At 34.0% G+C, this 16,017-nt stretch overlaps 1 protein-coding gene across 1 annotated transcript in view; it reads left to right on the forward strand.

Annotated features, from left to right (window-relative positions):
* Positions 1-16,017, forward strand: part of LOC121189452 (VPS10 domain-containing receptor SorCS1-like) — a 103,096-nt gene that overhangs the window by 35,855 nt on the left and 51,224 nt on the right. Inside the window, exons 23-26 of the mRNA XM_041049581.1 lie at positions 813-947; positions 4,436-4,535; positions 4,971-5,079; positions 6,160-6,314. Of these exons, the coding sequence (XP_040905515.1) occupies positions 813-947; positions 4,436-4,535; positions 4,971-5,079; positions 6,160-6,314 (499 nt within the window). The remainder of the gene's footprint in view (positions 1-812; positions 948-4,435; positions 4,536-4,970; positions 5,080-6,159; positions 6,315-16,017) is intronic.

Here is a 16,017-nt window from a genome sequence, read left to right on the forward strand (position 1 = left end):
TGCACCCGCCTGGAGAGAGAAACTCAAGTGTCAGTGTAGTGAGCCAATAACATTTCCATTCTTGGTTATGCTGCATTTGTAATATATGCATGTGGTCTTGTGTCAAGTGTTGCACTCCGCTACTTTCAGTATCATTAACCTCACTTGCTGTGTAATTAGTTGTTAACCTCTACACGCTGACATACAGTAGCACATCACCCGAAATCATTATTATCAGTTCAAGCTTTCAACTGAACTTGTCAAAAGACTAAAGGGCAATAAAAGCCCTGGCATGACAGTTACCTATTGCCCTCTAAAGAGATGAATGTCATTGCCTCGAGAGAACACCAAAACCTCAAGTAAAGTGAGTCTAACTGTGGTTAAGTGCGTCTGGTTTTCCCTCTCAGACACTGCAGAGATGTCAAAAAAGCAGCAGGTTATGTAAAAGACCTGGATACTGAGCTCTATATATATCCTACAGTAGCCCTCAGTATGAAACATTCACTTTGACCTTCTGTCTTGTCAGATATTACCATGGTTTACACCAGGAAACTGACAGTAGACCTCTGGTTATGGCATAAATGCACTAAAAGCCCTGGCCTTTACCAAAGACTGTCAAATTGCACTTCCATGTTTTAGTTGATCCGTACATTATATCTTGACAGTGACTGGTACTTAGGCAAATGATACATGAAGCAGAAAGCCAACAGTATTTACTCATTAATACAGGCGACCCCCAAGAATCATATTTCAGGGCCAAAGTGTAGAATATCACCTCAGACAGTGTCAGTTAAAAAACCTTTTTTAATGAGGTTTTGTTGTTATTGTTAAAGGTCACAGGAATCAGTGAGGATCAGCTCCTGGTCACAGTGCCTCCAGGTTTACCAACCACAGCAGAGATTTTTATTGTGCCTGAGAGGAGGTCAAGAGACGGAGCCATGGATGAAAAATGGGCGCACCTGGATCAGGTACTGTCTCATCAAATCATTTTAATAGCCCATGGCAGATGCTCAGTGCAATGTGGTTTTCTGTGATAATTAAAACTGCTCAAAAGGAAGCCGAGGAAGTCAAGAGACTGCCTCTAGAGAGAACGTCCCTGGAGAACATGTTCTTTACTTTAGAGTGTCATACAACACTATTGTGACATCACTTTGTGACATCGCTCTGTTGTTGTATTAAAAAGGGGCCACATTTTATGATGTTTGGATTTTTTTCTCACCAGAAGGGTACATCTTCTTTTGCAGCTTTAATTTTTTTTAAATATATATTTATATATATTTTTAAACTAAATGTGTGGGTTGACACGAACAGCACAATACTTGTACAGAAGCCAGAAGCACAGCTTTCCAATGGCCTATGTATCACATATAGACACATATATAGTCATTTTTTCCATTATTTCACATATTATTTATATCATGTCTTAAGACAAAGGTTAGTTTCTCCTAATAGTTCATTTCAGTGAGAGCTGCAGTCCAGTTGTCCTTCGTTGGGGGGTTTGCGAGCAGCCATTTGCGTGATAGTGTTTTTGCTCACAGCCCTAAAAGATATTCATCCTATGCCATGAATTCGTCTGGGACTTTGCCCTGGTGTAATGTAACAAAAGCACAATCAATTTCTACTCCAAATATTTTTATCTCTTTTGGAATCTCTTGCCAGTATGAAAAAGCTAAAAGAACAAATCTACACTGCCACTAGCATTTGTTTAGTCCCTGAGTAGCTCTTTGTATAAATTTTGATTTTGGTCATCATCATCTTGCTTTCCCATATATTACTGCAGTCATTCTCAATTATGTCTGATTATTTCTCCAATTTTCAGTTGACATGGAGTTTTGTGTTCCATCATACAATTGTGATATTAGATGTTTGTTGTCTTATGTGTATGCTTCAGTGTATATGTTTACCAAACTAGGCCCACAATCCTTGTCTTGTTTAGTTTCTTTACTAAAATAGTCTCTGACCTGAAGATATCTGAAGGTTTTTTTTTTTTACACATATTCAAGAGATGTTTGAAAGAAAAGTTCTTTGAAAATGTTCTTTCTTAACTGCACAGCCTCTTTGTTTGTGTACAGTACTTAGACTATGTGTGCACTGTAATCAAAACATAGTGAACAGATATTTACACACATACATCCTCTCTTAACTATGACTACTGGAGAGTTGGTAACCACAGTTGCATTAACAAATTATTTTCCAGCTCTTTTATGAAGTGTTTTGCATTTCACATACATTTGAATTCTTTTTCCCACCTTCCAGGCAGCCTCTGGTTTCCATTCATTTCAGTCTGGTGTGTGAGAATCAACTTGTAGAGTCTTAAAGCTTGTTTGGGGTGAGGCAATACATCACAATGAGCATCATGTCTGCATTTATTTTTGTCAAAGTTACATTATTGTTGTGTGGTAACAGAGTTTTAAGTGCAGCTTCATTTGAAAAGTCTGCACTCCATCACCATGCAACAATAAGGTTAACTTTGACAAAAATAAATGCAGACATGATGCACACTGTGATGGATTACCAAAGTCACCCAAGTTTAAAGTATCTGCAAATGTATTTTCATAGCACAGTGAAATGAATGGACACCACTGGCTGCATAGTAGGTAGGGAAAACGCTGTGTTATTTTTTGGAAAAGGTCAGCAGTAATGAAGACTGTACATTCTTGTAGTAATTGGGGTAAAAGATGCAAAAACTCTGGTGTGGTCCATTAAGTGAAAATGCAGAGAACAAGAGGAATATATTATAGCTCCACTGTTATTTTCATGCAAGCACATAGAATCTCATCCCCATATAGCTTCATAGGACTTTTTCCCCATTTAGTTTCCGGATTCTAGAGTAAACCCCTTCAACTCCCTGTGGAGTCCTTTGATCAAAGAACTACTTCTCAGTTCTGCTGTATTTGTAATTTTATAATGATTTAATCGTGCAATACAAACCTCAGTTGTTAAGTGATTGTTTTCTTTGCCACCAAAGAAAAACGTATATGTTTCCTCCTGATTGAACTCATTGTTTCACAGAAGCTCAGCCTTTCTGAAATGAAATTTTATGTCTGTCTTTCCAAAGTGCAAAATGATTTAATGCTCCCTCACATGCTCTTTGTATTTCAGTCCCTTTGAAAGAGTAATTCATAAAGTCAACACTAGAGGGCAATGTCTTCCCATGCAAAAGCACAGAAAAAGCATCCATCAGAGCACTGAAATAATATTCATACATCATCTCAGTACCTGCCACCATTTAGAAGTTTAAACACTTGCATAAACCTTCAGATAATAATAAAACCATAATCATTTCAAGCCACCATGCTTCATAGTTATTATTTTCTCTCAGTAAAATAAGATTCCTCAGTCTCCAAAATTGATCTCTTATCACGTTATAGAAAACTGTTCAATATGTGAACAAAACAATTAAACCAAGCTGTTTTTAAAGCACCCGCTCGACAAGCTCATTTATTCATCATAACGGATAGGATCTCAGTGTATCACAAGTAAACATAATTTTGCTTGCGCACAGTCAGTCTTGAACTAAGTTAATAGGTATTTAATTACATTGATGCATCATATAATTGGCACCATCGAGAAAGGAGACAAACTGGGGCAGGCTGCCTGGATTGGGAATTAAAGAGATGTATTTATCTAAAGCCTGTCTGATTACCTGGCAGAACCTCACAGACAATAGGGTAATAAATCTTCAGTTCACTGTTCTCATCTCCAGTGAATGACTTGCAGTGTGGATGCACTAAGTGAGTGTGTGCCCACACATACACACACGTGCACGTGGTGAGTGTATGTGTGGAGCAGCTTATTAAAATGTGTAATAGATTTACTGACCCTGATATGCCACTAGAACAAAAAGTAATTATTCATACTGTGTAGAGCAGTCTAATTTTAACCAGTGGAAAGATTTTAGAAAGAGCGAGATGGAATTAGTGAGGCATGGCTAAGGACTCAAATGGGCTCCGGGAAGGCATTTTGGTCTCTTGTTAAATGACTGCTTCATCTAGGTGTGAAAAGCAGGGTTACTTGAAGCACTTCAGGGAGAAAAATTAAAACAGCAATTTTATGATATTACGACAGACTTTGATTTCCAATAGCTTTGCCTCACTGAGCTTTTACATCGCTTAATCGCGCTGTCTTGAAAATAGGTATACCAAAGGAATTCCTTGTTGTGATAGAAACAGCAAAAGATTAATCTTTTTTAAATGTCACTTCCACACCATAAGCAGGCCGCCCTTTTACCTGATAGGGTGTCCATCGCTATTAAAAGCCTGCTGGGTTTCGTGTGCAGCAAGTTTGGTTTTCCATGTGTCATATCAACATTTGCTCCTCTTTAGAAGGAAGCAAAAATTCTGATTCATAATTCAGGCTGTTGGATAAAATGACTGCAGTTGAAATATTGATGACAGTGGAATATTGCTGTGCAGCCGCTGCTCAGTCTTCTCTGCTCTGTCACTCCTCTTCATAGCTTTCTCAGGTTCTGCTAAGTGCTCTGAACCAAGACCTCATCCAGTTCACACTCAAACCGGGGGTGCAGGTGAACGTATATGCCACACGGCTGTCTCCGGGTGAGTCTACCGCATCTGGCACACACCTACCTGAACAAATGGCAGTCCAGTCCAATTTTTCGGAAAGAGGTGGTTGTCCTTTATCTGAGGCCAGACTTACTGCAGCTCTTCCAGTTTGGAGATGAAGATGAATATTAGGTTTAGAAGCAAACAAACCAGTCTTAATACCAGGGTGTACCTAGGACACCCTGGAAAGCAGTTCTGATAGTGACTGGAAATATAGTAACCTGAACCATACAGAAAAAGATAGTGTTGGTTGGACAATAGCTTTCTCCTTCATGATCATCAAATATTTTCAGTGAAACAGCACAGTGGTGATTCTCCATTATTATATAATAAGATTATTATATAAATTGTTTAAGATAGAAATATGCATTTGTCCTCCTTTGGCCTTCATGTGCACTCATTTTCTCTTCCATTCTTTCTCCTTCAAAGCTCCTCTTGTGGACAGCAGTGATAGTGGCCACAGCGGCACTGCAGTCATCATGCTCGTTTCAGTCGTACTGATGGGCTTGGCCGTCTTTTTAATATATAAATTTAAAAGGTACAGTATACTGTATATTATATATTGTAACCATATATAGAGCATAGTCAAATGGAAAACTGTTAGCTATAACTCCTATGAAAATAACTCCGGTTTGCAGCCTTGCATCGTTGCAAATATCTACAATAAGACAGATGTTATTGCTGTTTTATTTGTGTGTGTGTGTGTGTTTGCATAACGGCCCTATTTAGAGTCAGACTCATTATCTACAAGCAAGCACCTCACTGCTGAACTCCTAAAACTTTCCAGAAGTATTCCGACTCCATATATCTCTGAGTTATGGACATCCGTGGCACAATAATAGCTTGAGGAATAAGACAATTCCCCTCTGTCTCAATCTGCAGAATATTACAGGGAATGACAGTCTAATCAATCCTCCCAGAGTGCTGAATGGGTGTCAGAGTCCTGCAGTTATCAATATTCATCTATCTGACAATGTGAGGGTTGACCTTTCGGAAATGCTAAACACAGCCATTCAAGGTGAGGCATACTCTGCAGAATGGCAGGAAAGGTTGAGGAGATAAGTCCTGAGACAACATATATTATACAGTGAGGGACATACAGTAAATAGCATCCTCTGCTGCAGGTAATCCCATGCCAATCACAGGGGAATGGTTTACTTCCTCAGTAGTTTGCAGATTTTCTACTCATTATAAAGTAAAACATTAGTTAACTTTAACTTTCAGGATTATAATTACTGCATTAAGAAATCAACTCTGAGTTTCTAAAGCTGCCTCAGATGTTACAGCGCCAGCTGCGGCAAAAAATCACAAGGGGCAAATCTGAAATTAGAAATGCAAGATGTTAGTTTTAAGCAGAATTGGGGGTGCATCTGAGGGGATGAAAAATTGATTGAAAACTGAGGTGAACAATATGAAAGTGAGAGAGCAATGCCCAGTGGAATGCAAAATGCCCTAGTTTCCAGCTTTCAAGCAATCCTCTCCCATCCTTAACAGTTAAAAATAGTGTGTGACACATTATGCTTAGTGAAAGCATTAGTGAAACAGACCTGATGGCAGGTTTCTATTAACTTGCCTCTTTTTTTCTAATCTTTTTTTTCCCCCTCTGCATGACCTGCAGGAAGATCCCGGGCATCAACACATACACAGCGGAGCAGCCTGACAAAGAACAAGAGGTCATCCCGACGGTGACCTCCATAGCCGTCCCAAACCCTGAGGGGGACAAGCTGACCTCACTGGATCATGTGGATGTACAGCTGGACTCAAAAAGTAGAGGTATTAATGTGTCTGTTTCTTCCTTAAAGCTACGGCCATGCCTCTAGAATACACAGGGTTTCTTCAGATAGTTATTTTCAGACTCTTACATTAGACAATGAAGGTCTGTTGTTTATGTATTGTTGTATTCTATCTCTCTGTCTGTGGTATTAGAGCTGTAAAAGAAGTCTGGTAATCACCTCCTTCATTCAATGTGTCAGTTTTCAAAGCAACAAAAGAGCAAGCTTCCAAAACAACCACAATGTTGGTCACTTGTCATAAAACCCACAAAATGACTTAATGGGTCAGTTCACTCAAAATGACAAAACTGTTTCTTAATTACATTTAGTTTTATCTAGTAGTGGTTTTCTTTGCCCAGGTTTTGAGATATCAATTTCTGTAATTTCTGTCACATTTTGAAAATTCAATACCAACATGTCTTTCCTGGAACAGTTTATATTATGCCTTTGTACAGTCCATAGAACAGTTTTTATTGGAACTATTTCTTAAGTAAGTGGTTCGTATAAAAACTGTTCACAGGTGGTGATGAGGAAATAAAAACTAACCAGCAATGTGCCATCAGCTCATTTGGCACAGTACACTACCAGAACTGCACAACCACTATTAGAAACCACTTACAGCTGGTGATTTCTCCCCTCATATTTGTTCATTACCGGTGACATTCACATCCTTTTTGGGGCCGAGTGTAAAGCAGTTTGATTGAACACAAGGACAATGTGACTGTACAGACAGTTTTTTTTTTTTAGATCTAAGTCTTTAATTAGGGATGGGGCTGATCCGATCCAGTATCGGTATCGAGTTCCGATACCAAAATTTGGACTTATGTTCCTTCTAGGTATAGTAGGAAGAAAATGAACCATGAGTGAGCTTTGAAGTGAACGACGGGAGCCAGCTCCTGAATGGGAGCTGTTTTGTTTGTTTTTTTTTTCTCTTTTTTCTTCAAGCCACACGTGATTGATCAATATGTGTTTGGGGCCAGTGTTTGCGCTGAGTACAGGGGAGAGGGGCAGTAGTTAGACTCGCAGCAGCAGTAGCACATGAACAGGAGAGCAGGAGGGGCAGAGACATAGAGAGCCAGGGGCTACAAGAAAAGACAACATCGACGCATTAGAAAGGTAGAGTTAAGAAAATGAGTGACACCAGGAAAAGAAGCAAAATCTGGAACCATTTCAATTATATTGATAATACAAAGGCAGAGTGTAGAGTCTGCAAGAGAAGAATTTCATATAGAGCTGGCTCCACAAACAACCTCCACAGACACCTGAGAATTGTTTGTTTAAAAGAAAAAAGCTGAAGGTTTAATATTGTTAAAAGGTGAATTGTAAATAATTGTTTTTTGTATTTTTTATAATTTATTTTGTTGTGGAGTAAAGGAAGGCATATTTATATAAGAAACATATATAAATAAAAGAAAAGACATTAGTAATTCATTTTGTTTCGTTATTGTTGATAGTAAATTAAATGGTATGGCCTCAAAATATCATAAAAATGGTCATATTGCAATAAAGCTTCAAAATATGCCAAAAAAAAGTCATACTTTAATATGGCCTCAAAATGTCATAAAAAACGTCATAGTATAGTAAGGCATCAAAAAATGTGAAAAAAAGTCATTTTTTTGTAAGACCTCAAAATGTCATAAAAAAAATATCATCGTATAGTAGGGCATCAAAAAATGTGGAAAAGAAGTCATTTTTTTGTAAGACCTCAAAATGTCATAAAAAACGTCATAGTATAGTATGGCGTCAAAATTTGCCAAAAAGAGGCAAAATTTTTTTTGACCTCAAAATGTCATAAAAAACGTCATAGTATAGTATGGCGTCAAAATCGGCCAAAAAAAGTCAAAACATTTTTTGACCTCAAAATGTCATAAAAAACGTCATAGTATAGTATGGCGTCAAAATAGGCCAAAAAATTTCAAATTTTTTTTTGACCTCAAAATGTCATAGTATAGTAAGGCGTCAAAATCGGCCAAAAAAATTCAAATTTTTTTTTCACCTCAAAATGTCATAAGAAACGTCATAGTATAGTATGGCGTCAAAATTTGACAAAAAAAGTCAAAAAATTTTTTGACCTCAAAATGTCATAAAAAACGTCATAGTATAGTATGGCGTCAAAATTTGACAAAAAAAGTCAACAAATTTTTTGACCTCAAAATGTCATAAAAAACGTCATAGTATAGTATGGCGTTTTTTTCAGGCACAAAAAGTCAAAAAATTTTTGACCTCAAAATGTCATAAAAAACTTCATAGTATAGTATGGCGTTTTTTCGGGCACAAAAAGTCAAAAATTTTTTGATCTCAAAATGTCATAGTACAGTATGGAATCAATATCCGCGAAAAAATGTCAAATTTTTTTTTGACCTCAAAATGTCATAAAAAACGTCATGGTATAGTATGGCGTAAAATTTGACAAAAAAAGTCAAAATTTTTTTTGACCTCAAAATGTCATAAAAAACGTCATAGTATAGTATGGCGTTTTTTTCGGGCACAAAAAGTCAAAAAAATTTTTGACCTCAAAATGTCATAGTATAGTATGGCGTCAAAATCGGCGAAGAAATTTGACAGAAAAAGTCAAAAAAAAAATTTGACCTCAAAATGTCTTTAAAAATGTCATAGTATAGTATGGCGTCAAAATCGGCCAAATAAAGTCAAAATTTTTTTTGACCTCAAAATGTCATAAAAAACATCATAGTATAGTATGGTGTCAAAATCGGCCAAAAAAAGTCAAAAAAATTTTTGACCTCAAAATTTCATAAAAAACGTCATAGTATAGTAAGTCGTCAAAATTTGACAAAAAAAGTCAAATTTTTTTTTGACCTCAAAATGTCTTAAAAACGTTATAGTATAGTATGCCGTCAAAATCGGCCAAAAAAAGTCAAAAAATTTTTTCGACCTCAAAAAGTCATAGTATAGTATAGCGTCAAAATCAGCCAAAAAAAAGTCAAAAATTTTTTTGACCTCAAAATGTCTTAAAAATGTTATGTATAGTATGGCGTCAAAATTTGACAGAAAAAGTTAAAAAAAAATTTTGACCTCAAAATGTCATAAAAAACGTCATAGTATAGTATGGCGTCAAAATAGGCCAAAAAATTTTAAATTTTTTTTTGACCTCAAAATGTCATAGTATAGTAAGGCGTCAAAATCGGCCAAAAAAATTCAAATTTTTTTTTCACCTCAAAATGTCATAAGAAACGTCATAGTATAGTATGGCGTCAAAATTTGACAAAAAAAGTCAAAAAAAATTTTGACCTCAAAATGTCATAAAAAACGTCATAGTATAGTATGGCGTTTTTTCGGGCACAAAAAGTCAAAAATTTTTTGATCTCAAAATGTCATAGTACAGTATGGCATCAATATCCGCGAAAAAATGTCAAATTTTTTTTTGACCTCAAAATGTCATAAAAAACGTCATGGTATAGTATGGCGTAAAATTTGACAAAAAAAGTCAAATTTTTTTTTACCTCAAAATGTCATAAAGAACGTCATAGTATAGTATGGCGTTTTTTTCAGGCACAAAAAGTCAAAAAATTTTTGACCTCAAAATGTCATAAAAAACTTCATAGTATAGTATGGCGTTTTTTCGGGCACAAAAAGTCAAAAATTTTTTGATCTCAAAATGTCATAGTACAGTATGGCATCAATATCCGCGAAAAAATGTCAAATTTTTTTTTGACCTCAAAATGTCATAAAAAACGTCATGGTATAGTATGGCGTAAAATTTGACAAAAAAAGTCAAATTTTTTTTTGACCTCAAAATGTCATAAAAAACGTCATAGTATAGTATGGCGTTTTTTTCGGGCACAAAAAGTCAAAAAAATTTTTGACCTCAAAATGTCATAGTATAGTATGGCGTCAAAATCGGCGAAGAAATTTGACAGAAAAAGTCAAAAAAAAAATTTGACCTCAAAATGTCTTTAAAAATGTCATAGTATAGTATGGCGTCAAAATCGGCCAAATAAAGTCAAAATTTTTTTTGACCTCAAAATGTCATAAAAAACATCATAGTATAGTATGGTGTCAAAATCGGCCAAAAAAAGTCAAAAAATTTTTTGACCTCAAAATGTCATAAAAAACGTCATAGTATAGTAAGTCGTCAAAATTTGACAAAAAAAGTCAAATTTTTTTTTGACCTCAAAATGTCTTAAAAACGTTATAGTATAGTATGCCGTCAAAATCGGCCAAAAAAAGTCAAAAAATTTTTTCGACCTCAAAATGTCATAGTATAGTATAGCGTCAAAATCAGCCAAAAAAAAGTCAAAAATTTTTTTGACCTCAAAATGTCTTAAAAATGTTATGTATAGTATGGCGTCAAAATTTGACAGAAAAAGTTAAAAAAAAATTTTGACCTCAAAATGTCATAAAAAACGTCATAGTATAGTATGGCGTCAAAATAGGCCAAAAAATTTCAAATTTTTTTTTGACCTCAAAATGTCATAGTATAGTAAGGCGTCAAAATCGGCCAAAAAAATTCAAATTTTTTTTTCACCTCAAAATGTCATAAGAAACGTCATAGTATAGTATGGCGTCAAAATTTGACAAAAAAAGTCAAAAAAAATTTTGACCTCAAAATGTCATAAAAAACGTCATAGTATAGTATGGCGTTTTTTCGGGCACAAAAAGTCAAAAATTTTTTGATCTCAAAATGTCATAGTACAGTATGGCATCAATATCCGCGAAAAAATGTCAAATTTTTTTTTGACCTCAAAATGTCATAAAAAACGTCATGGTATAGTATGGCGTAAAATTTGACAAAAAAAGTCAAATTTTTTTTGACCTCAAAATGTCATAAAAAACGTCATAGTATAGTATGGCGTTTTTTTCGGGCACAAAAAGTCAAAAAATTTTTTGACCTCAAAATGTCATACTATAGTATGGCGTCAAAATCGGCGAAGAAATTTGACAGAAAAAGTCAAAAAAAAAATTGACCTCAAAATGTCTTTAAAAATGTCATAGTATAGTATGGCGTCAAAATCGGCCAAATAAAGTCAAAATATTTTTTGACCTCAAAATGTCATAAAAAACATCATAGTATAGTATGGTGTCAAAATCGGCCAAAAAAAGTCAAAAAATTTTTTGACCTCAAAATGTCATAGTATAGTATAGCGTCAAAATCAGCAAAAAAAAAGTCAAAAAATTTTTTGACCTCAAAATGTCTTAAAAATGTTATGTATAGTATGGCGTCAAAATTTGACAGAAAAAGTTAAAAAAAAATTTTGACCTCAAAATGTCATAAAAAACGTCATAGTATAGTATGGCGTCAAAATAGGCCAAAAAATTTCAAATTTTTTTTTGACCTCAAAATGTCATAAGAAACGTCATAGTATAGTATGGCGTCAAAATTTGACAAAAAAAGTCAAAAAAATTTTTGACCTCAAAATGTCATAAAAAACGTCATAGTATAGTATGGCGTTTTTTTCGGGCACAAAAAGTCAAAAAAATTTTTGACCTCAAAATTTCATAAAAAACGTCATAGTATAGTATGGCGTTTTTTCGGGCACAAAAAGTCAAAATTTTTTTGATCTCAAAATGTCATAGTACAGTATGGCATCAATATCGGCGAAAAAATGTCAAATTTTTTTTTGACCTGAAAATGTCTTAAAAATGTTTTAGTATAGTATGCCGTCAAAATCGGCCAAAAAAAAGTCAAAAAAAATTTTCGACCTCAAAATGTCATAGTATAGAATGGCGTCAAAATTTGACAAAAAAAGTCAAAGTTTTTTTGACCTCAAAATGTCATAAAAAACGTCATAGTATAGTTTGGCGTCAAAATTTGACAGAAAAAGTCATAAAAAAATTTTGACCTCAAAATGTCATAAAAAACGTCATAGTATAGTATGGCGTCAAAATCGGCCAAAACATTTGTCTAATTTTTTTTTTACCTCAAAATGTCATAAAAAACATCCTAGTATAGTATGGCGTTTTTTTCGGGCACAAAAAGTCAAACATTTTTTTGACCTCAAAATGTCATAGTATAGTATGGCGTCAACGTCGGCGAAAAAATTTGACAGAAAAAGTCAAAAAAAATTTTGACCTCAAAATGTCATAAAAAACGTCATAGTATATAGTAAGGCGTTTTTTTCGGCCAAAAAAAGTCAAAATTTTTTTCGACCTCAAAATGTCATAAAAAACGTCATAGTATAGTAAGGCATCAAAATCGGCCAAAAAAAGTCAAAAATTTTTTCGACCTCAAATTGTCTTAAAAAACGTTATAGTATAGTAAGGCATTTTTTTCCGCGCAAAAAAGTCAAAATTTTTTTCGACCTCAAAATGTCATAAAAAACGTCATAGTATAGTAAGGTGTCAAAATCGGCCAAAAAAAGTCAAAAATTTTTTCGACCTCAAAATGTCATAAAAAACGTCATAGTATAGTAAGGCGTTTTTTTCGGCCAAAAAAAGTCAAAATTTTTTTCGACCTCAAAATGTCATAGTATAGTAAGGCGTTTTTTTCCTCGAAAAAAGGTCAAAATTTTTTTCGACCTCAAAATGTCATAAAAAACGTCATAGTATAGTATGGCGTTTTTTTCGGCCAAAAAAAGTCAAAATTTTTTTCGACCTCAAAATGTCATAGTATAGTAAGGCGTTATTTTCGGCCAAAAAAAGTCAAAATTTTTTTCGACCTCAAAATGTCATAAAAAACGTCATAGTATAATAAGGCGTCAAAATCGGCCAAAAAAAGTCAAAAATTTTTTCGACCTCAAAATGTCATAAAAAACGTCATAGTATAGTAAGGCGTTTTTTTCTGCCAAAAAAAGTCAAAAATTTTTTCGACCTCAAAATGTCATAAAAAACGTCATAGTATAGTAAGGCGTTTTTTTCTGCCAAAAAAAGTCAAAAATTTTTTCGACCTCAAAATGTCATAAAAAACGTCATAGTATAGTAAGGCGTTTTTTTTGGGCCAAAAAAAGTCAAAAATTTTTTCGACCTCAAAATGTCATAAAAAACGTCATAGTATAGTAAGGCGTTTTTTTCGGCCAAAAAAAGTCAAAAAATTTTTCGACCTCAAAATGTCATAAAAAACGTCATAGTATAGTAAGGCGTCAAAATCGGCCAAAAAAAGTCAAATTTTTTTTCGACCTCAAAATGTCATAAAAAACGTCATAGTATAGTAAGGCGTTTTTTTCGGCCAAAAAAAGTCAAAAATTTTTTCGACCTCAAAATGTCATAAAAAACGTCATAGTATAGTAAGGCGTTTTTTTCCTCGATAAAAAGTCAAAAAAAATTTCGACCTCAAAATGTCATAAAAAACGTCATAGTATAGTAAGGCTTCACAATCGGCCAAAAAAAGTCAAAATTTTTTTCGACCTCAAAATGTCATAAAAAACGTCATAGTATAGTAAGGCTTCACAATCGGCCAAAAAAAGTCAAAATTTTTTTCGACCTCAAAATGTCATAAAAAACGTCATAGTATAGTAAGGCGTCAAAATCGTCCAAAAAAAGTCAAAATTTTTTTCGACCTCAAAATGTCATAAAAAACGTCATAGTATAGTAAGGCGTTTTTTTCCTCGATAAAAAGTCAAAATTTTTTTCGACCTCAAAATGTCATAAAAAACGTCATAGTATAGTAAGGCGTCAAAATCAGCCAAAAAAAGTCAAACATTTTTTCGACCTCAAAATGTCATAAAAAACGTCATAGTATAGTAAGGCGTTTTTTTCGGCCAAAAAAAGTCAAAAATTTTTTCGACCTCAAAATGTCATAAAAAACGTCATAGTATAGTAAGGCGTCAAAATCGGCCAAAAAAAGTCAAAATTTTTTTCGACCTCAAAATGTCATAAAAAACGTCATAGTATAGTAAGGCGTTTTTTTCGGCCAAAAAAAGTCAAAACTTTTTTCGACCTCAAAATGTCATAAAAAACGTCATAGTATAGTAAGGCGTCAAAATCTGCCAAAAAAAGTCAAAATTTTTTTCGACCTCAAAATGTCATAAAAAACGTCATAGTATAGTAAGGCGTTTTTTTCGGCCAAAAAAAGTCAAAATTTTTTTCGACCTCAAAATGTCATAAAAAACGTCATAGTATAGTAAGGCGTTTTTTTCGGCCAAAAAAAGTCAAAATTTTTTTCGACCTCAAAATGTCATAAAAAACGTCATAGTATAGTAAGGCGTTTTTTTCGGCCAAAAAAAGTCAAAAATTTTTTCGACCTCAAAATGTCATAAAAAACGTCATAGTATAGTAAGGCGTTTTTTTCGGCCAAAAAAAGTCAAAAATTTTTTCGACCTCAAAATGTCATAAAAAACGTCATAGTATAGTAAGGCGTTTTTTTCGGCCAAAAAAAGTCAAAAATTTTTTCGACCTCAAAATGTCATAAAAAACGTCATAGTATAGTAAGGCGTTTTTTTCGGCCAAAAAAAGTCAAAATTTTTTTCGACCTCAAAGTGTCATAAAAAACGTCATAGTATAGTAAGGCGTTTTTTTCGGCCAAAAAAAGTCACAATTTTTTTCGACCTCAAAATGTCATAAAAAACGTCATAGTATAGTAAGGCGTTTTTTTCGGCCAAAAAAAGTCAAAATTTTTTTCGACCTCAAAATGTCATAAAAAACGTCATAGTATAGTAAGGCGTCAAAATCGGCCAAAAAAAGTCAAAATTTTTTTCGACCTCAAAGTGTCATAAAAAACGTCATAGTATAGTAAGGCGTCAAAATCGGCCAAAAAAAGTAAAAATTTTTTCGACCTCAAAATGTCATAAAAAACGTCATAGTATAGTATGGCGTTTTTTTCGGCCAAAGAAAGTCAAAATTTTTTTCGACCTCAAAATGTCATAAAAAACGTCATAGTATAGTATGGCGTTTTTTTTGGCCAAAGAAAGTCAAATTTTTTTCGACCTCAAAATGTCATAAAAAACGTCATAGTATAGTAAGGCGTTTTTTTCGGCCAAAAAAAGTCAACATTTTTTTCGACCTCAAAATGTCATAAAAAACGTCATAGTATAGTAAGGCGTTTTTTTCGGCCAAAAAAAGTCAAAATTTTTTTCGACCTCAAAATGTCATAAAAAACGTCATAGTATAGTAAGGCGTTTTTTTCGGCCAACAAAAGTCACAATTTTTTTCGACCTCAAAATGTCATAAAAAACGTCATAGTATAGTAAGGCGTCAAAATCGGCCAAAAAAAGTCAAAATTTTTTTCGACCTCAAAGTGTCATAAAAAACGTCATAGTATAGTAAGGCGTCAAAATCGGCCAAAAAAAGTCAAAAAATTTTTCGACCTCAAAATGTCATAAAAAACGTCATAGTATAGTAAGGCGTCAAAATCGGCCAAAAAAAGTCAAAATTTTTTTCGACCTCAAAATGTCATAAAAAACGTCATAGTATAGTATGGCGTTTTTTTCGGCCAAAGAAAGTCAAAATTTTTTTCGACCTCAAAATGTCATAAAAAACGTCATAGTATAGTATGGCGTTTTTTTTGGCCAAAGAAAGTCAAAATTTTTTCGACCTCAAAATGTCATAAAAAACGTCATAGTATAGTATGGCGTTTTTTTCGGCCAAAGAAAGTCAAAATTTTTTTCGACCTCAAAATGTCATGAAAAACGTCATAGTATAGTAAGGCGTCAAAATCGGCCAAAAAAAGTCAAAATTTTTTTCGACCTCAAAATGTCATAAAAAACGTCATAGTATAGTAAGGCGTTTTTTTCGGCCAAAAAAAGTCAAAATTTTTTTCGACCTCAAAATGTCATAAAAAACGTCATAGTATAGTAAGGCGTTTTTTTCGG

Source organism: Toxotes jaculatrix, chromosome 11 (genome assembly GCF_017976425.1).
Source record: "Toxotes jaculatrix isolate fToxJac2 chromosome 11, fToxJac2.pri, whole genome shotgun sequence".
In the NCBI taxonomy this organism is placed as follows: domain Eukaryota; kingdom Metazoa; phylum Chordata; class Actinopteri; family Toxotidae; genus Toxotes; species Toxotes jaculatrix.